General features: G+C 37.1%; 1 protein-coding gene across 5 annotated transcripts in view; it reads left to right on the top strand.

The window, feature by feature from the left end:
- Positions 1-25,260, top strand: part of ctnnd2a (catenin delta 2a) — a 276,192-nt gene that overhangs the window by 59,728 nt on the left and 191,204 nt on the right. For 4 of the 5 annotated variants that reach the window (XM_089125770.1, XM_089125769.1, XM_089125768.1 and 1 more), the window contains exon 3: positions 20,573-20,688. In XM_089125770.1, coding sequence (XP_088981896.1) covers positions 20,573-20,688 — 116 coding nt within the window. Of the gene's footprint in view, positions 1-17,472; positions 17,668-20,572; positions 20,689-25,260 lie in introns of those variants that run through there. The other variant, XM_089125771.1, reaches the window with a different exon arrangement.

Raw genomic sequence — 25,260 nt, 5'->3', positions numbered from 1 at the left:
GTTACAAATCACTTTGATTTTGTTGAAAGCCTCGGGCTAAAGTACTTGCAGTGGTTCATTGATTAATAAGAATAATTAATTTCAGCCCTCAAGTTGCCATTAGCTTCAGGGGTGCAAGTGTGAGAACAACACCTGTCATTTCCTCTAAACAACAAAACCTCCTTCTGACGGCGCAGGCTAACTTGAGTAAATGAAAGGAGACATCTGTGTGAGGCATGACGTTTAGAAGACACGCACGATATCAGTAGATTCACAGTGTTCAAATCCTCAAAACAAATAAGGTTTTTCAGCAAACACTTGAAAAGGAACTTCATTTATTGCCCTTCTTGAAGCATACAGAGTAGATGGCCTGACTTAGACCTGTTTTTTAAAAAATCTGTCATTAGTTGAGCTTTATCAGTGGCTTGTTTCAGTGGTTTGTGAATATGGGCAACAAAAATGTATCATATAACATGTGAAAAGCTAAATTCGATTGGTCACGTTATGGATTTCTGGTTGCAAAGGAGATTAGAATGTGGTTTTTACACATAATTCTGTTCAAAGTTTGGGTCTGTAAAATTATTATTATTTTTTTTTATTCATGAAATGAATGAAAGGTGACAGTAAAGACATTTCTATGTTAATCGGTTTATATTTGAATTAAATATTGTTCTTTTGAACTTTATATTCATCAAAGAAAAAGAAAGTATTATGGTTTCCACTAAAATATGAAACAGCACAAAAACAAAGTTCTGTAATAAAACTCTAGATGTTGCAGGCTAATAGTAGATCGTTCACATTGAAATACATTTTTGGTGTTTTAGCTTAAATCAAGGGCATCCAGTAGGTGTCTTTGTTTCCACAGTAGTTTCAATTTTGATATTTTTAGGTCAAACCGTTCTTGTCTGTCAGTCATAATGGAGGTCTATGGTCACCACCTCAAAGAGCATGCGCAGAGAAGTCCAAATTAAACATGATTTACCGGTAATGACTCGTAAATGTAAGAACAAATCGATGGCCTAAGACACGAAACGAGCGGTTTGTGTGAGACAACGAATAGTATTTATATAGTTTTTACCTCTCGTAACCACAGCCACACAGTGCCCGCGACCTCAGATCACTATATATATATATATATATATAGTGTTTGTTTTCTCATACAAACCGCTCGTTTCGTGTCCATATACGAGTCATTAAATCATGTTTAATTTGGACTTCTCTGTGCATGCTCTTTGAGGTGGTGACCATAAACCTCCATTATATGACTGATAGACACAAACGGTTTGACCTAAAAATATCAAAATTGAAACTATTGCGGAAACAAAGACTCCTACATCTTGGATGCCCTTGAGGTAAGCTAAAACATGCCAAAAATTAATTTCAAAGTGAACTATCCCTTTAATTCAACTTGCTTGGAATCACATCATTCTCTATTGAGCACAGCTGATTGGTTCCTGCTGTATCATTCAGTAGCCAATGAGCTTGCATGCACATGCATGTATAATTTTAGCATTTTTACTGTATTTTGAACCACATTAATGCAGCCTTGGTGAGCAAGTTGATCATGTAATAGTTTCAAATTTATGCTGATTTAATAGCTTAAGAATCTATAGTTCAGGCAGTGAAGATGATGATGTGGGGCAGTATATATAGCATATGCACATGCATTTCCATTTTTAATCCAGTAAGGATTTCTCTGAAGGTCGTGTGCAGCTCATGGCATGCATTTTGGAACAGCTGATGACTGGAAGTTTTCCAGCTTTCCTTTCAGATGAATTTAAACATGTTTGTGATTACTAGCCCCACTGAATAAGAACAAACTTTCCTTTTTTCACAAAATGTGTCAACCAAAATCATTCACAATTCAACAGGTTTTTAAACAGAATTTTTAAAAAGATGTTCATCCTTTGGTTCAGGACAGCTAGCCATTGATTTGTTTTGATTGACGGCGGCCTACTTATGTGCAATGAAAATCAGATAAACTGTTGCTCAAAACTTGCCACGTCTATTGAAATATAGCTTACAGAGTAACTCAATAATAGCTGTACCATCTGGATGTTTTTAAGCTTTAAAGGCTTTGTAATGTATGAACATAGGTATGAAAATGCTCTTTATCCACCTTGTCTGACTTCATCTTTATATATGTCTGTTTCCATACGTCCCTTTTTGCTTTAAAGCTCATCCCTTATGTGCTTCAAACAGTTCGTCAGGAATAAAACTGTTTATTCTTTCTCTTTCCTTGGTCTCCTGGTAATATAGAGCTCTTTGTGCAACCTAGGGGAATTTCTAATTTTCTCCTTGCAGTGATGCTTTTTAATAGACTCTTTTGGATCTATGAAGGTTTCTTTTGTTTTTCCATAAAACAAGCCGCTTTGTATGCCCAGTTTGTTGGCATCGCTTGCAGTCTCTGTTGCTGATGTTGGGGATTTTCGAGAGCAGAAAGTAGAGGGTATAATACAGGCGTGTGCAGGGCATTTGCTAACAAATTAGGTGTTTAGTCACTTAATAATGCAAAGAAATGGCCTCTGTCACCCATCAGCCTTTTCAAGTAGATCAACTCTGGTTCCTACAACAAAACTGAGAAGTGTAATTATGCTGCAAAACAATATCTAACATGTTATATCTGGGAAATCCATTTAAGTACAAGTATCATTCAATAGCTTTTGAGGGATGGGTAGGCCGGCATGGTGTTTAATGTTATTTTTGTATCTCTATTTGTATTTGTATATATATAATTTATTTATTTATTGCCCCTTTGGAGAAAATGCCACAGGTCTATAGAAAAACATTTCGATAATTTATCTGGAGTCATGGAAAATTTGGAGGACATCGTCCTGGGGGGTGTTTAATTTGGCTGGAAAGGTGACAGTCATATCAGGGTTTAGACTGATGACCTGTGTCTGTTTGATGTAATACCAGCCAGGGTGAGGAGTGTGTGTCTCCTGGGGTCAAAGAGAGATGAAGAGCCCCTGTCAACATGCAGGATCTGCCACAAGCGGCCCAGGGCTGTTTGTGTGTGTGTGTGTGTGTGTTTAATGACCTCTGGGGACACCTCCTGCTGTCCTATCTCAGCAAACTGCTGACTGTAAACCCACCCACAAACACACACACCCCACCTCTGTCAGTTGACAAATATGTCTTCCAAACTGCATAATAAACAGAACTCCTTCATATTCATGTCCTCTGCCCTGTTTACCCAGAGACGGCATGCGGCATATGAAGGAATAGAGACTCAGCGTTTTTGAAACCTACATACAGTATAGGTATTAGGCAATGACGTAGTTTTCGCTTTATTGAGTTTTTTTATCTCTTTTTGTATCAGTGGAATTATTGTGAAAAACATAAAACTATGCCACTCCAACCCTAAAACCGTATTCTGGACAAATGTGGGCAAAATAGTTTTGATTTATTTTTAAAAAATAGTTCCCTTGATCTGAGCGGTACAAGACTTGGCTACTTTTCCTAAGTTTGCCTCCTGAACACACACAATTTTTTGACTCAATTCTACAATGTTAAGTGGGTGAACAAAAACAACTTAATCTTGTATTTGGGTCAAAAATGGGCACCCATTGAAATGAATGGGAAAAACTGTAATTTAGAGCAAGACACCAGGTGACAGCAAAGTCACTTCATCTTTAGGTTTTAGCTCTAAGAACTTATTGGAATGATATTTTAATGTAGTTAAAAAAGTTTTCAAAATAAAACATAAAAATATGCTTAATTTACATAGAAAATATGGTACTTTTTGAAGTAAATAAATTCAAATATAGCCTACCCCTAAAATAAAAATAAAACACTATAAATGGATAGACAAAACTTTATCGAAGACATTGATATAACATTTATAATAAATAAAAAAATAGGATCACACCTGAGTCCTCTGTGCCCACATTTGTCCACAATTACAGGAATAAGTGAATATGGTTTGAGGCATACAAGACTCCTTGTTTTGGACAAATTAACTACAGTACAACACATAATTATGGCTTTGCATGTAAATAATGTGGCAGCATCGAATACCAGAACGCATTGCAAAGAACTTTGGTGGAATTTATTAAACTTTAGGATATTTCCCGCCCCCAAAACAAACCTTTTTACTAGTTGGTGTATCATGTTGTTAGCTTAGCAACATGCTAATGGAAACACTCCATTGTAAGTCGAGTCTTTGTAGCACTTCATTGTTGACGGCTATTTGTGTGGCATGCCAAGCTGCTGCCAAAGCCAGATTTTCTTGGTAACACTTTCAAATAACTTTCATTTATAACATTAGCAACATTATGTTATGCTAAGCTAATGTTGACCAAATGAATTACTTAACCATCACATATGCCATCTCCAATTTGTTTATTGTTTCATGTATTTCATTGTCAAATAAGATGTTTTCTTTCATTTTAAACAAGCTATAGAACAACTGGACCACCTTTAGACATTTTATTAGTGATACACCAAATAACCAACTGATTTGATTTAGCCCTAAGGGGTTATGAACTAGCTTTTAAAAAAAAAATATATATATATATATATGATATTTGCGTGGTTTTTACATTCAAAAACATCGTAATGAATAAGTAATTGGCTATTTTCTATCCTGGTTTTGTGCCTATAGCTACTGAAACACTTTTTTTATGGGTTTTGAAGACTTGGAAGTAAACGCCCACTGCTATGATTGGATCACAGTTTTGCATCTAACAACATCATGTTATTATGAGTTTCGACAAAATTATTTGTGTCTTTTTGACAAGCTCTCTACAGCAATTTGAAAGTGATTGCAGAACAAGTTTTGGCCACAATCTTACATACGGCTCCTTTAAGTAAAAGTTGATTTCTCAATTCATGACCCCCTTAAAACTACGACAGACTGAACAACATTCAATTACCAAGTTATCTAAATTTAACTACCCAAAAAAAGTAATTACCGTGTTATTTTCTTATTTATTTTTTGTCTAAATAAAAACTAAAGTCTATTTTAGTTTTTTTTTTTAATCACTACATCACAATTGGTGCATCACTACGTTGTACACATTGTTTTAAAGTTCACCGATTCCTAATAGGACGTATTGACCCTGACTTTATTAGAGCCTTGTATTTAGAATGTTCCAAATCATGCACTTATTAGGTTCCATTTGGGTTAGAATGCTGCTATTGTATTTAGATCCCTATGGAACAGACATATTGTAATTTACACACTGCTGCAAACTTGCATTCTCTTGATTTCCCATGACTCTATTATGTATTCACTGCAGTACCCATCTGCTTTGCACCTGTCGTCACCTCACAAACATAGTTTTTTTTAGTCAAGAGCTGATAAGAGTTTGTAAAAAGTGGTTGTTTTTGATGTCGATGTACAATACTTCGGCTCGATATACCAGGCCCTGAACTGTGCCTTACTTTTTAACTATTTGTCACTCACAATGCAAATGTGTCATCACGTAGCACTGATATGTGCTGTTACAAAGCAGCCCTCTCATTCTCTCTGTAGTCCGTCTTTTCCTTCTCGCTGAGGACGCCGGGTCTCATAAGAACTAATGTTTTTCCCTCAGCTAGCGCCTGGCACACTTCAAACGCTCTAATCGCTTTGACCCCCCAGATGAAAGAGGCAGTGCTGGGTCCAACCCATTGAAATCATGGACAGAAGAAGAAAGAGTCTGTGAATGTAAAACTGAAATGCAAAAGCTAAATGTGAACATTAGGATGTGGAGAACCAACGGTGCCTTGGCTACATGGTAAAACCACGGCAGCTTGGGTCTCAGAAGTCCTATATTAAAGGGATAGTTCACTTTGAAATTAATTTTTGACATGTTTTAGCTTACCTCAAGGGCAATCAAGATGTAGGTGTCTTTGTATCCACAGTATCTTCAATTTTGACATTTTTCAGTCAAACCGTTGTTGTCTATTAGTCATACAATGGAGGTTAAGCATGCACAGAGAAGTCCAAATTAAACATGATTTAATGACTCGTAAATGACACGAAACGAGCGGTTTGTGTGAGAAAACGAACAGTATTTATATCGTTTTTACCTCTTGTAATCATAGCCATGACAAAATGATCTGACGGCACGGGCGCTTCGGTCTGCGCATGCGCCGGAAGTGATTCGCCTACGTCACTCTTTGTTTATACAGAGATTTTGGAAGTTTAACCTTTCACTAAACATATTTATATTTAGATATACGGGAAACCGCAATGGAAGACGATTTCGGTATATCTAAATATGTTTAGTAAAAGGTAAAACTTCCGAAATCTCCATGTAAATATTGAGTGACATCACACGCAAGCGATCACTTCCGGCGTAAAATTGAACTGATTCAGTTCGGTTCAGTTGGACATTGCACAACTGATTCAGATCACTTGGACGTCACTGTGATTAAACGAGGTAAAAACGATATAAATACTGTTCGTTTTCTCACACAAACCGCTCGTTTCGTGTCTTAGGCCATCAGTGTGTACTTACATTTACGAGTCATTAAATCAAGTTCAATTTGGACTTCTCTGTGCATGCCTTTTGGTGGACCCCCTTAGCCTCCAGTGTATGAGTGATAGACAACAACGGTTTGACTGAAAAATGTCAAAATTGAAAATACTGTGGAAACAAAGACACCTACAGTACATCTTGGATGCCCTTGAGGTAAGCTAAAACATATCAAAAATGAATTTCAAAGTGAACTATCCCTTTAACTGTAAATGCAGGTGATAACAGCTTAAAGGTGCTATAATGCATTTTTACATACATTTTTTTTTGTCTAATTTTAGATTTAGGAAACAATGTAGACTTCTAATTCAATTGTGAACCCCCAGTTCCCCGCAAAATATAAACTTTTTTTTTTTTAAATCAAGCTTACATTTAGTAACCATTGATCATTTGGGGAAAAGAAAATGGCGTTGTTATACACTTATTGGTGCATTTTCAGGGTTGAACGACTCATATCTAGTAGTTTATGTGATTTCACAGTACAATACAGTGTTCCTGGATACACATCTTTGGGGATCGGGTTAGGACTACATTTCCAGTGACCCATACCTACGGATGCTTTGCTCTGCATTTAGTGAAGTAATGATGCCCGAGATTGTATTTCTTGAGAACTGCCATTGACAGGAAACATCACGATTTGGATTTGATGTAACATTGGTAATTTCAATATACCAACTTTTCACAGCAGTCAGTTTACACATGTAATGTTTGTAAATTTCAATCAGATGGCCAAAAATAAATGCTGAAATAGTTTAATATTTAGGTAATGTTAAAAAAAAATATATTAAAAGATTATCTGGATCATATTTATGTTGACAATCTTACTTCACTTACTATTAAAATACTTTTTTTTAATGTATGTATTTTACAAAATATAGTCAAATATTTATATTGTGAATGTGAAATAACAGTCAAAGCACTGTTTTCTACTGCATAACATTTTAAAATGTAAACCTGAATTTTCAGCATCATTACTCCAGTCTTTAGTGTCACATGATCCTTCAGAAATCATTCTAATGCTGATTTGTTGCTCACGAAACATTTCCAATTATTCCCAAATTTGAAAACAGTTGTGCTGTTTAATATTTTTGTGGATGGAAAAAAAGATTATTTGATGAATAATGTTTAAAAGAAAAGCATTTACTTGAAATAGAAATAGTTTGTAACATTATTTAAAAAAAAAAAATGCCACAGACCCTGAAGCACCCGCTTGCAGCCCTCTGCATTTCTAAATTAGGCCACTGTATCACAATCCTTACAAGGATAACACTAAAGCCCGAACCAATATGCAAAAAGTGAAATTTGATTTGTGGGCTAGATTTATTTAAGGACAAGCTATTAACACTTGAGGGGCTGTGAAATGTGGCCCATGAGCATCACTAACGTATTAAATCTTCCTGTGAGCACTGGTAACTTTGCAGAGGCATTTGTTTATAGGTTTTTATGAAGAGAAACCCTGCCTGGATGTAACCATTAATGGCAATTACTAGAAAAGAATGTTAGCTGTGTGTTCATATCTGTCTAACAAATGATCCCCCCAGTAGCATCCCCTCTGAAGCCTTAAGCAGAGTACTGATTAGAAACGCCATCGAGCATGCCAGTAATGGCGACACGTTGTGTTAGGTGATATTCAAACGAGACAGGAACAGTGGGAAGCCAATATCATCTCTCCAGCGGTGCATGTTCTTTGTGTTAGTTCTGCACTGCGTTGTTGATGTTGAAGATTTAATCATGAACTCATCCGTCCCCGGATGCAGCTTCTCATGCACCACACAAGTGTCTAATGAGATAGGCCTAACAAAATAAGGGTTCTCTGTGTGAACGCTGTGTGACGCAACATGTAACTAGAAAGAATCAATTCTATCATTAGACATGGCTTTTAATATAAAATCAGTGTTATTTTAGTCTCATTATTCGTTTCTATCAACCATCGCATATATATCACATAAAAAACGGTGCATTGGAACAACAGGTGTTTCTAATTCTACAAATGCACATAAAACATGTGCTATGTGCTAAATTGTGACATGCACATAATGGAAACATTTACTAAATGAATCACTCGATGTGCAACAAAGAACCCATGTGACTTTGTCTAAACAAAGGATGTAATTGGATAACTGGACTAACCAGTGGACCAGTTTTTAAGTGTGTTCGGTCATTCTTAAATGCCTGAACCAATTCTGTCGTCAGAATGATTTAGTGTAATGACCGCCCAGAATTGCCTCACATGTTTGTGTTCACAAACACCAGGCATCCGAACGCAAGATATATCTGACGGTGATGTATAGATGACGGCATATATCGCACATCGTCTGCACGCTCTGAGACGCAAGTTATTTATGGAAAAATAGCCACAGTTGCTTCCAAAAGATATTTTGCACTGATTTACCTGGAAGTGACGATTTTGTTCTCTTGAACGCATGGGATGGAAACTCTGCTTGAAAATGTGTTATGCGATGTTGCATTTTTGCTCAAAAGTTAAATTCGCAACTTTGGATGGAAACAAACCTAGATACTATTATCGTTTTTTATTTATATTTTGAATGTTGTTAAATTATTTTAGCTCATCAGTTAGGAATTATATCTTGGCCACTAACTGAAATAATATAAAAATAATTTCTTATTATATATATATATATATATTTTTTATTTATTTCATAAACTAACAATGGGCAATATATTTTTTACAGTATTCATTAACATTTGTTACAGTGTTCATGTTACCTCACAGTGCGTTACTAATGTTAACAGATCTTAAAAATGTACTGAAAGTTGAGTTTAGAGGAATAAAAGCTGTAGAATTATTGTTCATTGTTAGTTCATTTTAACTAATGAAGTGAAACCTTACCAGAATTAATTAAGTCTGACAATGTGAAATATAAATTAGAAGAGTTAGAATCCTCCTATATAAGGGTGTTTTTTTGTTCCCCCACACAGGACTGTAATACGCTTTTATATATAGATTGAATTTGAAAGAACTGTTAACTTTTGAGGGGCCAATTTTTATTCACTTTAATTATTTCTCGGAATGTACAAAAAGGTCATGCGCTTAAACAGCCACCTTATTATTTTCATTTTTATTAAAGTCATTTTGATTATACATCTGCAATTAATCATAATGCCATGGGAAATAATGAATTACTCTTTAGCACTGGCCAATAAATCATGGGAAAGTTTGTAGCATAGATTAATGTATAGTTCAAGTGCACTTCAGAAGAGATTGTAAAACCTAATGGAACCTTCTCAGATAACAGAAAGGTGTCTTTTCACAGGTGCACGTACTGGTTTTTTAAAGTGTTGATCAAGCTTTATACGATGCTAATTATGCTAAGCTAAGTTATGCTAAGTTAGCAAAGTCTAGTTAGCATAGTCACATTTGCCCCTGCTGGTAGATAATGCAACTACACCCTCCCTTTCCATTGACAGCCATTAGAAAACTAGAATTGGTCTCTGATAAAAAAAATAAAAATCTATCTATCTATCTATCTATCTATCTATCTATCTATCTATCTATCTATCTATCTATCTATCTATCTATCTATCTATCTATCTATCTATCTATCTATCTATCTATCTATCTCTCTCTCTCTCTCTCTCTCTCTCTCTCTCTCTCTCTCTCTCTCTCTCTCTCTCTCTCTCTCTCTCTCTCTCTCTCTCTCTCTCTCTCTCTCTCTCTCTCTCTCTCTCTCTCTCTCTCTCTCTCTCTCTCTCTCTCTCTCTCTCTCTCTCTCTCTCTCTCTCTCTCTCTCTCTCTCTCTCTCTCTCTCTCTCTCTCTCTCTCTCTCTCTCTCTCTCTCTCTCTCTCTCTCTCTCTCTCTCTCTCTCTCTCTCTCTCTCTCTCTCTCTCTCTCTCTCTCTCTCTCTCTCTCTCTCTCTCTCTCTCTCTCTCTCTCTCTCTCTCTCTCTCTCTCTCTCTCTCTCTCTCTCTCTCTCTCTCTCTCTCTCTCTCTCTCTCTCTCTCTCTCTCTCTCTCTCTCTCTCTCTCTCTCTCTCTCTCTCTCTCTCTCTCTCTCTCTCTCTCTCTCTCTCTCTCTCTCTCTCTCTCTCTCTCTCTCTCTCTCTCTCTCTCTCTCTCTCTCTCTCTCTCTCTCTCTCTCTCTCTCTCTCTCTCTCTCTCTCTCTCTCTCTCTCTCTCTCTCTCTCTCTCTCTCTCTCTCTCTCTCTCTCTCTCTCTCTCTCTCTCTCTCTCTCTCTCTCTCTCTCTCTCTCTCTCTCTCTCTCTCTCTCTCTCTCTCTCTCTCTCTCTCTCTCTCTCTCTCTCTCTCTCTCTCTCTCTCTCTCTCTCTCTCTCTCTCTCTCTCTCTCTCTCTCTCTCTCTCTCTCTCTCTCTCTCTCTCTCTCTCTCTCTCTCTCTCTCTCTCTCTCTCTCTCTCTCTCTATCTCATCTCGTATGTACATTGACAGTTTCTGGCTGCCCGTCTGGCATCCATCTATCAACATAACACACATTCAGAGCACAATTTCCACTTAAATTGGAACTGACTTCCCTCCTAAATGAACGCCATGTGTGCATGCCAAATGTGTGAAAGAGACACCTCATCTCCTTTTTTTTTGATTCCCACACATAATAAAGTTTTGTCATGCACTGACTTTTTGAACCCCCCTCCTTGCAGCGATGCACATCACATATCTCACTCCAGATATATCCATCCGTTCGAGCTCACTTTCTGAACCTGTCACTTCGTCCACCCTTATGAGAGCACTTGCTGTGCGGTTCTTTACATTCTCACTTGCGCAGCGCACCAGAAGAGGATAAGTGCTGGGAAAAAAGGGATTTATCTCCTGTGGTGCTTATATTGTTTTCTCCAGTGTTTCAGCTGACCTTTTGCTTTTCCTTTAGTTTCACAGAAAGTGTTGAGCAAAGCTGCTGCTGTCTTGAGAAAGAGACTGAGAACCTGCCATTCTAGGTCTCAGTATGTCAAAACAAATGTCTCTGAGGATCAATGAATTAATGTCTGATGTGGAACCAAATTAGGGTGAATGGATTTATCCAGCTAGAATTTACTTGTGTTCAATGCTGAAGCACATAAGCATGACTGTGAGTTGGCATTTAGTCGCTGACATTTCAAGGTGCCGTTTTGTTGTGCCAAAAGTCAAACTTCATAAGAGCAAGAAGAACTTCTTATTTTAAAAAGCCATGTTTTTTTTTTTTTTGCTACAGTGCATGTATGTGACCTTGGGGTGCATGGTTAGCATATTTGTCAGTTGTAAAATAGTGGATGACAAAATGGAGTGATCCATGGCCAATATCTAGGTCAGGGTGACTGATGGAATATCAATATGTACATGCTGTAGAATAGACAAACGGTAGTAGCCTCAAAAAGTATTGCCACATATGGCTGAATGTCTTTGTGTTATATAACAAAAATTCAGAGTAACTAACTATAACTATGAGCATAGTTCCTGTAATTCCATTTGTCTTAAAGGGGTGATGAACTGAGAAATCAAATTTTCCTTGAGCTTTTGACATCTAAGAGGTCATCATATTATAAGAATATCCTGTAAGTTTCAGAACTGAAAACGTCCTTATTAGTCCAATAAAAGCTTTTATTGACACCAGCCTCTGCAAACGACTCGTTTTTCAAAGTGGGGAACTATGACGACGAAGAGGATAAAACCCCACCCCCGCAGAAGAAGATCAACACAGGTGGTTTAGCCCCGCCCACCGATTCACACATTAAATGCAAAGCTAAGTAACATCCATGCCTACCTTGTGATGACAAACCGGATCGAGCTGCCGAGCAATACAGAATATTGTGCAGTGCCTGGTTGTGGAAGAAGACAGTCGCTGCATAAGCTTCCTCTGGATTCCAATAGGACTGCATGGATAAACTTTATTTTTAATGACGTTCCAGCTGATGAGGGTAAAACATCGTCGTCTGTTCACTTCATTTCACTGAGGATTGTTTTGTAAACAAGCCTGGATTTTCAGACCGATTAAGAATAAAGAACAGTGCTGTGCCGTCTATAGACCATTTCACAAGATGTAAACAACACTGGTCCAGAAGCACTTCCTGTTTCGTTTTTTTAACACTACATAAAAGCTGGGATAAAATACAACCAACAGAACATTTAAAACTGAATCAAAAAGTTAAACAAACATCTTTAAGATGTTTTCTTTACATGTGAAATAAAGAAAACAGTTACAAACTGAAACAGGAAGTGCTTCTGGACCAGTGTTGTTTACATCTTGTGAAATGGTCTATATTGGATCTGACAGGAATTGTGCAACACACGGACTCTAAGTCGAACATGTATGGGCGAATTTGGTTGCCATTGTACAACATTGGACGTTTTCCCCCACGAGCACCGACGGTGGTGAGTTAAACTCATAATAATATGCAAAACTGTTCTCCACTCGCAGCAGTGGGCGTTTATTTCCAAGTCTTCAGTGCGACACGCCCATAACCGTTTTTCAGGTAGGCTCAAAACTTGGGTACAAAATAGCCTATTACTTATTCATTTTGATGTTTTTGAATGGAAAAACCAAGCGAACGTCATAAGTTGACCTCAGACAACAATATAATAAAATTTAAAAAGCCAGTTCATGACCCCTGTAATTTTGAACAATACATTTTTATCTATTAGTATTTTATGTCATATTTTTACATTTCTATTTCACTTAAATTTTTTAACACTTTTTCCAGTGTCCCTGTTACACTTTTGACATGACATTTGTAAAGCCTCATTGATGTAGCCTAAAATGTTTCTACTGCAATGTTTTAAGTTTTCATTATTCAATTTAATTTCAGTATCGTGATTATTAATTAGTTTAACTATGTTTCACTTGTATTAATCTGCTACCAGCTTTCAAACGCTCTGAACGAGCCGTGGCGCGGGTGCAGATTACGCAATAAACGGACACTTTTCAAAGTCTGTGATTGTAGCGCCTCTTAGTGGCAAAAGGCAGCAAATACACCCCAGATTTTACCTCTGCGGCAGAACGGTGGCGGTAAAAACCTTATTTTGGTTGTCCACCTACTGTAGATGCATATATTTTACATGTAGTAACCCTACTAATCGTTTAAAATGTACATGTTATTTAATATTACTCAGTATAGGGCATCTTAAAATAAAGTAGACATTAAACATAAAAGTCATTCTGGTGCATTAATGTTGTCATGCCTAAATTCACTTGTAGCATTTCAAATGATTGATTTGAGTTTTTAGTGTTTTATTATTAATTGATTTAGATTAAATAGTGGCAAAATGTTCAAATCGGCTGTATCTCATCAGCCATAATGAATATCGGTGTATGAGATTAGCCTGAATTGTAGAGCCCGTTCTCATCCTTTGACGTCATAGCCTATCTAGGTGACGCCATATGACATTTCGTCGAAATACTACGCACATGGCACCCTTTACCGTCAATATAACACACAGAATCCAAGGCGTCATAAAGATGACTGGCATCCTTTAGAGTCAATATGAGACGCAGACCCTACCCCAAACCTAAACCTACCCATATATTGACGCTAAAGGGTGCCAAGTGCGTAGTATTTCGACGAAATGTCATATGGCGTCACCTATATGACGCCAAAGGATGAGAATGTGTTGGAATTGTAGTATCTGTCCCTGCCTGTGATCTTGTTTTTAAGCTGTTTACAACTCGGCTCACATGTTTCGATGTTTAGGGATGTCATAACTATTTCGCTTTACCATTTGACACTTTGTAATCTCACAGTCACAGTGAGGAAACCAAAGAAGTGAGATACTTCCCGGCTATACTCGTTTCTCTGTATCAGAAGCTTGCAATCTTCTGCTGGTACGTTTTATGTCCGTCCTGTCACATTAAACAATAATCATTCTCGTGATACTTCCAGAAGATAAATTTACACATGCAATCCTGAGTGGGTCTAATCCATCTCTGGCTTCTTTAGCACTGGCTGTAAAGGTTAAGTGAGTTTTCCCCCCTCCCCTGGCAAGGGAAAGGCTGTTTGCTCAGTGTAGTTTGTTTATGTATGTGTTGGGGTAAATTGGCTATTCTTAGTCTTGCTGAAGAGCAGACGTGACAGACAGAGGCCGTGGTTTGAACTGACTTAATTGGGCCATTCATCACCGAATGCTGATGATGTCCGCTCTCTCTTTCTCTCACGTTGATATATTTCAGGTTTTTTTTTATTTTCACATCCTTTCTTTCTTTAATCAGAAATGTAATCAAAATGTAAACAGAAGGATCATGTGAACCAAATCAGCCCATTCCGAGGATACCGTAATTAAGCAGCACAGTCTTAAAATAGAAGACGGGTGAATATTTTCGTTGTGATCATGTTTATTGTTTGCTAGGGAACACCTTTGGGAATTGAATTAACAATTTTACAGCGTTCTTTCCCTTTGCAATTCTTTGAAAAAATATATATTGTTAGTTCTCAATGAAATTGTACTGTGTTATCTCTACAGTATCATTTGACATGAAATGCATACATAAATGTTGAATGTCTCTTTATGATATAATATGCAGTGAAGTAGCACATTAGCATAGTCATTACTCCTTTACATGCATTACGCAATGTTCCTGTTTATCATCCTCTTCCATTGAACCTCATACTAACTCTTCAAAGCTTGTATTGCATAATATACCAACACAAGAACGTTAAAGCCACGAATGAGTGTCAAACTCAGTTCAAATTAATAGTTGGCCTAGTTTTTTTTTTTTTTATTATCCTGATACTCAATAGTGTTCTATTTTTGTCACACACACACACAATTTAGTGATAGCGAATAAGACTGATATATGCAATTGCTAATTTAAATGCTTATTCTACTATATTTGGTATAAATTAATTAAAAAACAATATTTGAAACCAGAAAATGTCCATTGACAAGGTCTTTAGTATTTTGAAATGTATAGTGATATATTATATCATATTGGTTATGGATTATGTTTGTTGAAAATCTGGATTGGCTTATTTTTATATATATTTACATAGCATTCATTTTCTTTTTCGACACAGTATTACATTAAAAGACATTCATGCTGTGACATTTAAACTATTTAAAACAATTTCCATTGTTTAAAATGTTTAAAGTATTACGAAACGAGTCTTTAATGGTGCTTTTAAGTTAAGAATTATGTTTTTTTTTCTTCCTCTTGCAGACTGTTATTTCAAGCACTTAACATCATGTTTGACATGCTAAATATCACATGAAAACCACTTTTAACCGGTAACAGGCCAGTGTCCGGACCCCTCGTGAACAGCAGGCTATAGATGACCTCAGACTTGTCATCAGTCACCTGAGAGAGATGGAAGGGTTCGCTCAGCCGGCAGATCACATGACCTATTGTTCATTCTGTGGGGGATACAGGTGGTTTCCCTGGGGGGGTGAAATAGGATATTCCCTGTCTGAGCTGATCTGGGCAAACAAAACCATCGCTTGTGTGGTTTTGTAGTAAGTTGTATGTGGGTTCAGCATCATGTTTGAGTTATATCAGTGTTTTGTTCACCTGAATGAAAATATTAAATATACGTGACTACCGTTCAATTATTTTTTTATGTTTTTGAAGATATTCTTACTGAAACTACATTTATTTGATTAAAAATGCTGTAGAAACTATAATATAGTGTGCAATTCTATTACAATTTAAATGTGTTTAAAACTGTTTGCTATTTTAATATTCAAATGTAATTTATTCCTGAGATGGTAAAGCTGAATTTTTAGCATCATTACTCCAGTCTTCTGTTTCACGGAAAATGTCACTTTTGGTCAATTGAATGGCTCCATTTAGCATCAAATGAATTTATTTGATTTATTATTTGAATACTATTATACATGTAAAAAAATAATGTAATATAATAGCATTTTATATTAAATTTAAAATAATTTCCAAACAATATTTGCAAGTTATGGCTGATAACAGATAAATGGCTTATTTTAAAAGTAATATTTTGTGTTTTAAAAACTACAAATAAAAACTACAAACTGTAACCAATAATTTTAAATGTTACAAGTCAATGCAGACATACCAACAATATAATGTATAATATGAAAACAAATGTAAATGTGTTATTACATTTAGTGTTTTTAAAAGGCTTCCTATAAAATGAGTGTTAGATGGCACCAATGGTAATCTAAATCTAAAAGTCACAATTAAATACACAATACCTGTCGATAAATTAAAAATCTCTAATATCAACCGACAACTGCTACCAATATATTGTGAATTAATTCTTAATGAAGAATGCCTCGATCCCTGTGCATTAAGTAGTGGCGTTACTAAATCTGTCCTGACCATCAACCACCATCATCAGAAGGAAAAGAGGAGCTTATTAGGTGAGAGGGTTACAGCGCACTTGGTATGCATGAGAACAGCGAGAGCTACCTTTTATCAATCAGCTTTCATCACTGACCGGCCCTATTGAGCAGGCGGTCAGCAACATTTCTCTCTCTCTCTTTATTTCTCCTGCTTGTTGCTCCAGCAACTAAACCTCAGAAACCCCAGCTTTTATGGTGGTTAGATTGGCTTAGTTAAATGCTCTCCCATTTCTCATTTACGTTGACTGAAGCCAGACAGGTCATTTAACCGTATGCTGTGAAATAGTGTCCTTTCAATAAATAATGCCTATCTGGTAACGCTATAAAAAAAAGGCTGGAGAAGTTTTGGCCACCGAAACGCTCTGGCATCCCTCTTTCTTCGATAATACACACTGCCTCTCCTGGGTCTCCATTGTATTTAAAGATATTTCGACACAGCGCTTTAGATAAATCGTTCCGGCTCTCTCAGGAACGCCGACTTCCAGGCTGATATTGATGTGGAACAGACAGTGAAAGTTCTCAGGCTTTTCAGAGCGCCGAGGGATGGATGGGGGAGGAAGAATGGAGGAGAGAGGCATTTAGCGTTTCACCCCAAAAGCACTCGAAATTCTCGCCCGGTCTTTGAGGTGGCGGGCACAAATCGTCCTGTGAAAAGGGGCAGACTGGAGAGTGATTGGAGGGAGGCTAGCTTTGGCAGTCTGGCTGGTGGGCGGGACGTTCGGCGATGAAACATTGCATAAATAATGCCGGAGGGGTGCGCTGGGTCCTCTGTTGCTATGGAGACCTTTGTGGCTGACTGAGCCTGTGTTGTGCGCGAGGTGCTTGGAAGCTGCGGCTGGCAGACCGGCCGCGCCTGTAATGAGTTGAGGAATTTCTCTAATGGGAAGAGCTAAGTGGAAGGATGGTCGACGGACTGGCTTTACACTGATCTTGTTCGCTCTGGCGTGTGGGAGGAGGAGACGAGGTATGGCTTTTTTCTGATCTGTGCTGGGGAAGGTGGAAAGATTGTTGTTGATTTTATAGGATGAGTTTTTTGAACTTTAACTGTATTATATATGCTTTGCTAATGTTGGTTACGGTGTTCATGAAAGTTTTTTTTTTTCTTTCTTTCTTGTAGAAATATGTTGAGCTTCTCATTATATCTGACATAATACAGTAAAACATTCATTCTCTTTGGCTGGATCTCCAGGCTTACTTATACTGATTTTGATCGGTAGATTTCAGTCACAATTAGCTGTCAGTTCTTATTTATATGTCTACTTATTTCCTTTGAACTCTGATCAACAGGTGTTGCCGCTCTACTAGTGGTTTGCAACATTAATTCACCTTCTTTAATAGTGACATTGTTCCATAATAACTACTGTACTTTAAGCCATTTTGTGAGATATTTTCCATTTTTTTTGTTTTGAATATTTTTTATTAGTGCTGTCAAATCGATTAATTGTGATTTAAATGCATCTATAATAAAAGTTTTTCTATAATATAATATATATATACACACACACACACACAACACATACATTGTGTGTTTGTGCGCGTGTTTGTGAATACACACACATATATATATATAATACACACCTATATTATATAAACACAAACTTTTTTAGATGCGATTAATCGCGATTAATCGATGCGATTAATTGACAGTGCCACTTTTAATATTTATAAATGAAATAGATAAAAACAAAAAGAAACTTCATTGCTATTTTTGCCAAGTAGATTCAATGCAAGAAGTAAAATACTGTTAAAATCCACAGTTTTTGAATGCTGGTTTGTTTGGTGACAGAGAGCTAGTTGGTTGTTATTGAGTGCGGATAAAAGTGCGGATTGAAAAGGAATTAGGAGTTATTCTGGTGTCTGGGAATAGGGACTGGTGGGACACACCATCATCTAATTTAGTCCACAAATGGCTTTCAGAGCTGGATCAATAAACCCTTCTATTGTACGATCCCTGTATGCAGGTGGTTACGGATTGAACCCCAATCGATCTTCCGACAGCTGTAATTAAAACAGGTACTGGTGACGAGAACACCTGCTGAGGAGCATCAGTTTTTTTTTTTTTCTCAATTTCTATTTTATCCTCATCTTCATTTTCTGGACCAGGAATAAAACACTTTGGGGGTCTTACACCGTGCCCTAATCAGATGCGACACATTAAAAAAGCTATATTTTCTATGTTAATCAGAACATTTTTTGTCATAACCAGCCACAATGACAATACACAACGATTCTGCATTCTGGTGCGGGTCGGGAATCTATAGACATGGGCGCACTGCAAGACTATTTCGACTCAATTCGGTACCTACCTACCTACAGATAGGCATCTGCTTTCAAACGGTCCCGTACTTATTTGTTTTGACTCTCTGTAGTCTGAAGAGCGTCAAAGATTGATCATATTGATAGACTAAATTGCTTGTTGCTGGAATCTCATGGCGTCAGGTTAGAAGAACACTGTGTTATGCAGCTCTTTAGTCTTTCTTTGAGTATATTTGAGGAATTGGAAGTTGTCTGAAGGCTTCTTGTTTGGTGGAAACCCTGTTGTCTTGGAGGGGGCAGCTTGGGGCTGGCCGTCTATGCGATTATATCTACTGATAGTGCGCTTTCGGTCCCAGCTGGGGCGTTAGTGGTGATTATCATCTCTCAGGGCCGGCCGGAGGTCTGTCCGTTTGATTTATTGCTGGCTTGCACGTTGCTCCATTAATTCTACAGAAGATTCTCAATGGGACTGGGACTAGAGTTTAATATGATCAAAATAACAAATTTTTAAACTCGATATAATTACAGGAGAGAACAGAATGTGCCCTCTATAGGAATATAAATGGCATTGAATGTAATTAGTGGTTCCTGCTAAGTCTTATATGGTTAGGGATTTGAACAAACCCCAAACACTTAGTATTAGTATGTTAATTCAAATCATCCAGAAGTTGTTCTCTTATTTTTGTCTAAAAAGTTATCTAATCTTTTCTAATCAGATGTACCAGACCAGAATTTCACACAGACTTTAGTTTGTATGTAATGATATAATTATGTGTCTACTCCAATTTGTTGTTGAAATATAAACATTAAATAATCACTGTAATTAAAAAAAAGTAACAATAATTTTTTTTTGATAGCCTACATCTGATAATCATCACTTACAGGTTAGGTAGAAATATAATGATAAATATGTAGTATTTTGCAATAATCTCCTCTCTAATTATTTTTTATCTAACTAACAAGCTATAATTGAACGGCTTTTCCGAGGTAAATGGAACGTTACGTGGTTTTGTTACGTGGTAAGCTGATTTGTTTTTCACATATATTTCAGTGAGTTGTTCTGTTTCTTTAAAAATGCCTTCTGATATTTGTATTGATTTTGTGCTATAATTAGTAGTAAAGAGAAAGAAATGATCCGTTGATGTGCGTTTGTGTGTCACGCCACATTAAAGGATGTCAAAACAGGATTTATTGTTCTAACTTTGTTATAAAATTGACAGAATTTGAAAGCTGAGACTGTTTTAAAAGTAACAAAGCACCCACACACTACTTGGGGAGTCAAACGATTAATAGCGATTAATCGCATCCAAAATAAAAATTTGTGTTTATATAATTATATTATATATATGATTAATCAGTATTGTTCACCCAGCTCTAAAAACGGCATTGCAAAAATTAAAAAAAAAACGAAGCAGATACATAAGAACACTTTAACATTATGACTGCAATTTATGGACAATTAAATGCCACTCGACAATTCTAGTTTGAACTGTTACTGTGGAAAGACTTGTGTAACACTGTATAGATTGAATCTGTTGTATTTCAATAGTCAAGTGGCATAATGGCATTCAATGAATTTTGTTTACTGACCATCTGTCTTTTTCTTTCCCCAGGAACTACAGTTTGAAAGATTAACTCGAGAGCTGGAGGCGGAGCGTCAGATAGTGGCTACTCAGCTGGAGCGATGCAAACTGGGATCTGAGACAGGTGGCAGCATGAGTAGTATCAGGTAATGCTAATGTACTGTGTGTGGGTGTGTGCAGCAGCGGCTATCTAATTCTTCAACAAGTCTCAATAATGAGGGTGTGCTGTCTGAAGGATGTAATTGTATGGTTATGGAAATGCTGACAATATTCTTGACTTTTTTGCGCAAAGGTCAAGCGGGAGTTTCAAATGTAATTTCAGCTCATATTGTGATTGACACATTACCTTGAGTTTGTATGTGAAAGAAAGTGTGCATGGCTCCCCATGTTGCTGCCTACATGTGCACACGTCACATGAGGGCACCGGGGTTAAACTAGTTTCCACAGGTTTCTTCTCATGCCTTAGAGAAACTCATAGATATTTGCTGCATGACAGAGCCCCACCTGAGCATCGGACTCACATCTGCACGTTACTTAGCTAAATAAAGACTTCTATAGACCAATTTTCAGTTGGAAAACATGGTGACGCTTTTTTGTGGGTAGAGCTTAGGTGGTGGAAGAACGATCCCTCTGTTTTCTATTCTAAAATAGAAAACAGTCATTTTAAACTGTCATAATATTTCACAATATTACTGTTTGTCATTTTTTTTCATCAAATAAAACAGCCTTGGTGAGCAGAAAAGACTTCATTTAAAAACATAAAAAATCTTACTGATCTAAAAATTTTGACCTGTAGTGTGTATGTGTGTGTATATATATATATATATATATATATATATACACACACACACACACACAACGTATATATATATATTTGTGCAGTTTTGTATTGCACTAAGAATAGCATTTCCTGATAATTGTGAATGAAATACAACTTTCTTTAAAAAAAATAGTATTGTTGAATCCAATGGGAAATGTAGTCTTCTCTTAAGTGAGTATCCCATTAGCTTCCCCAACATTCAATAGCAATTAACATCGTTTAACTTTAGTTAACATTCATCACACTTGTTAATTATGTGTATCTCTTGGTGGCTTGACCTTCCAATTCCTGCAATCTCTGGTTGGCTGTGAGTGTGTTTTTTTTGTTTTTGTTTTCTTCAGTGAAAGAGGAAGGGAGGAGAAACAGTGGAGGTCTGTCACTCTGAGCTCTTTAATTTGTTCCTGACTCTCTCACAGTAACGCTCAAGTGAGGGACACAGGTTCAAAAGACATCTCGAGCTTCTCAAATGCACTGTATGAAGATGTTTAACTGTTAAGAAGTTCACTTCAGTGGGACAGGAGGTGCATGTGCCTGTGTAAAACCCAAAAAAAAGGATGTCCATCATTTTTACCACACATTTTTATTCCCTATTCACAGTTGTCTTACATGAAAAGAATCAGTCTTTAGACGGTCCGTTGAAAGCGACAGGGTGAGAAAGAAAAGAAGTCCTGCTGCGCTCAGAGTCTCAAGGTTACCACAGAGAGCTGGGTACGGGAAGAAAGCCACAATGTTACTTTGCTGCGTAATATTGATTTAGCCTTTTAATTTACCATAAGTGAAGCTTTACACAACAAGTAGCTGATTAAGATTTTCATTCAACTGATGTTTCCAGTGGCCATCTGTGCAAAACACTCGTTCAAAACTGTTGACGCATGGTGTTGCTCTGTTTGTGGTCTCGGTTGCATCTGACTCTCCAGAATAAATGCAATACTTAATCAGTAACGCTTTCTATAAAGCTGTGCTGTATTCGAGTCCTCCTGGGAATTTCCTACCAACAAGAAGAAATCGTAATTACTTCACTCAAGTGACTTTTTCGTAATAAAAATCGGACTCCTCATAAACAAACGCTAAGTGAGCAGTGTATTCTGGCATATTTTCTGGTAACACATTAGTAAAAAAAAAAACGGCATAAACAAAATGAAGCTTTTTTTTATTCATGACAGTTATAGATTTTGTCCATCGCGTGTTGAAATTATTTATATATGTTTGTCCATATTTTTACCGATTCTTCTGATGGCATTAATGTATTTTTTATTATTTAAATCACCAGTTATTAAATGCAGCACAACAAATACTGTTTATAATAGTAACTATTGTTGTAATGCATTATTAAAAAATAGAGTATAATACCTATCATCTGTGCCAAATTTCATCATCAATCAACCAATTACTTGGCAGTTGCTTCAATGCATTTAGGGTTGTGGTCCTGGTCAAGACAATCTCCTGAACTCCAAACTGAATGTCAGAATGGGAAAGAAAGGTGATTTAAGCAATTTTGAGCGTGGCATGGCTGTTCGTGTCAGACGGGCCGGTCTGAGTATTTCACAATCTGCTCAGTTACTGGGATTTTCACACACAACCATTTCTAGGGTTTATAAAGAATGGAGTGAAAATGCTTTGTTGATGCTAGAGGTCAGAGGAAAATGGGCCAATTGGTTCAAGCTGAGATCGATTGATTGAACTTTGACTGAAATAACCACTCGTTACAACCGAGGTATGCAGCAAAGCATTTGTGAAGCCACAACACGCACAGCCTTGAGGCGGATAGGCTACAACAGCAGAAGACCCCACCGGGTACCACGCATCTCCACTACAAATAGGAAAAAGAGGCTATAATTTGCAAGGCTCACCCAAATTGAACAGTTGAAGACTGGAAAAATGTTGCCTGGTCTGATGAGTCTCGATTTCTGTTGAGACATTCAGATGGTAGAGTCAGAATTTGGCGTAAACAGAATGAGAACATGGATCCATCATGCCTTGTTACCACTGTGCAGGCTGGTGGTGGTGGTGTAATGGTGTGGGGGATGTTTTCTTGGCACACTTTAGGCCCCTTAGTGCCGCAATTGCGCATCGTTTAAATGCCATGGCCTACCTGAGCATTGTTTCTGACCATGTCCATCCCTTTATGGCCACCATGTACCCATCCTCTGATGGCTGCTTCCAACAGGATAATGCACCATGTCACAAAGCTTGAAATATTTCAAATTGGTTTCTTGAACATGACAATGAGTTCACTGTCCTAAAATGGCCCCCACAGTCACCAGATCTCAACCCAATAGAGCATCTTTGGGATGTGGTGGAACGAGAGCTTTGTGCCCTGGATGTGCATCCCACAAATCTCCATCAACTGCAAGATACTATCCTATCAATATGGGCCAACATTTCTAAAGAATGCTTTCAGAACCTTGTTGAATCAACGCCACGTAGAATTAAAGCAGTTCTGAAGGTGAAAGGGGGTCAAACACAGTGTTATGGTGTTCCTAATAATCCTTTAGGTGAATGTATATATAATGCATGTGTATATAAATATACTCTTTAATTAATTTTAACTGTGGTTTCAATTATTTATGAAATGATAACAGAGTCAGACAGTATGTTTTTATTATTCATTATATAAACAGAAAGTGTCACTGTTTAGTCTTTCATCTTTAGTTGTGGGTGTATATAGTGTGTTTCTTCCTACCATCTGTTGCATAGTTGGGTTTACTGGAGACAGACACTGAGCCAGTGTCGACTAGCAATGACTTATCAGCCTGACAATATTGAAGACTGGAGATACGATTACAGTAGACCAGCCTTGATTGTCAAATGAGTCTTCTGGGAATTCTGGGTAGAGTTGATAAAGAGACACTGGGCTCACTGGGCCTGCATGCTTGCATAGATTCATTACCACAAAGCCAAAAATAAGGTTTACTGTATGAGTTGTACAGTATGAGTGAAGCCTGGGTAGTTTCCTGTAGTGCAGGATGGACTTTGATTCGGTGTGAAATAAGCTGAATAAAATAAGCAAAATAGACATTTCCTAAAATTTGACTGTAAACTTGATGCACGCAATGTATAATTGGAAAACTTGTGTCCGTAAAACAATTTAACCTGGTTGCACATTCAATTTTTTTCCTATTTTGCTTTGTTTTTCTGTGTTTTCAATAGCGACACACATAGTTGAGTAAACATTGAGTGTGATTCATGTGTGTTAATGTGTTACTGCTGTAAATCCAGTCACTCTTTGGCTCTGGATCAGTCTGGTTCACGGCTGTCTGGAACACGTCCTGCCCAATAACGTGATTACACACACACATATACCCAGACTCTTTTCCTTTTTCTGTGGTGTTATGAGTTAATATGATTTTAACATGCTCAAGTAAATTTAACTTAATATTCAGTTTGTCTATCATAGCTCCCTCATCTCTCTCAGGTTGGATGGTAAAATATTCTGAATGAATAACCTTTTAGTCTTTATTCTGTCAGGAGACATCGCTTCCGTTTGACAGTCAATCTCCTGATGCTGAGCATTTGGAAATATCTCTAAAGAGAGATAGCAGACATCAGGAAGTGATACAGACCTGCTTCTCTCAATCAACTGCTGCTTCCCATTAGCTCTCCATTCAGACACTTTAGACAGAGGCTGTCTTTAAAATGAGTGAGCATCCTACCTAGTCCTAGACAGCATTTTTGATATTGGCGCATCCTATTTTTGACTCCAAACTAGGAGTAATATGATAAAATAACTTTAAATGAAATATATTTAATAATTATTTTATTGAACAAATACATGTAATTTAAATACATTTTTATTATAGATAGGTTTCCCAAGATCATTTGAATCCTGTTGCTTAGAAATACAGATATTGAGGGAGCAAATAAATATAAGAAATATTGTATCACTTTAGAGCTTGTT

The sequence above is a fragment of the Pimephales promelas genome, chromosome 22, assembly GCF_988280905.1.
Source record: "Pimephales promelas chromosome 22, fPimPro1.hap1.1, whole genome shotgun sequence".
Taxonomy (NCBI): domain Eukaryota; kingdom Metazoa; phylum Chordata; class Actinopteri; order Cypriniformes; family Leuciscidae; genus Pimephales; species Pimephales promelas.
This window is presented reverse-complemented; position numbering and strand designations above follow the sequence as displayed.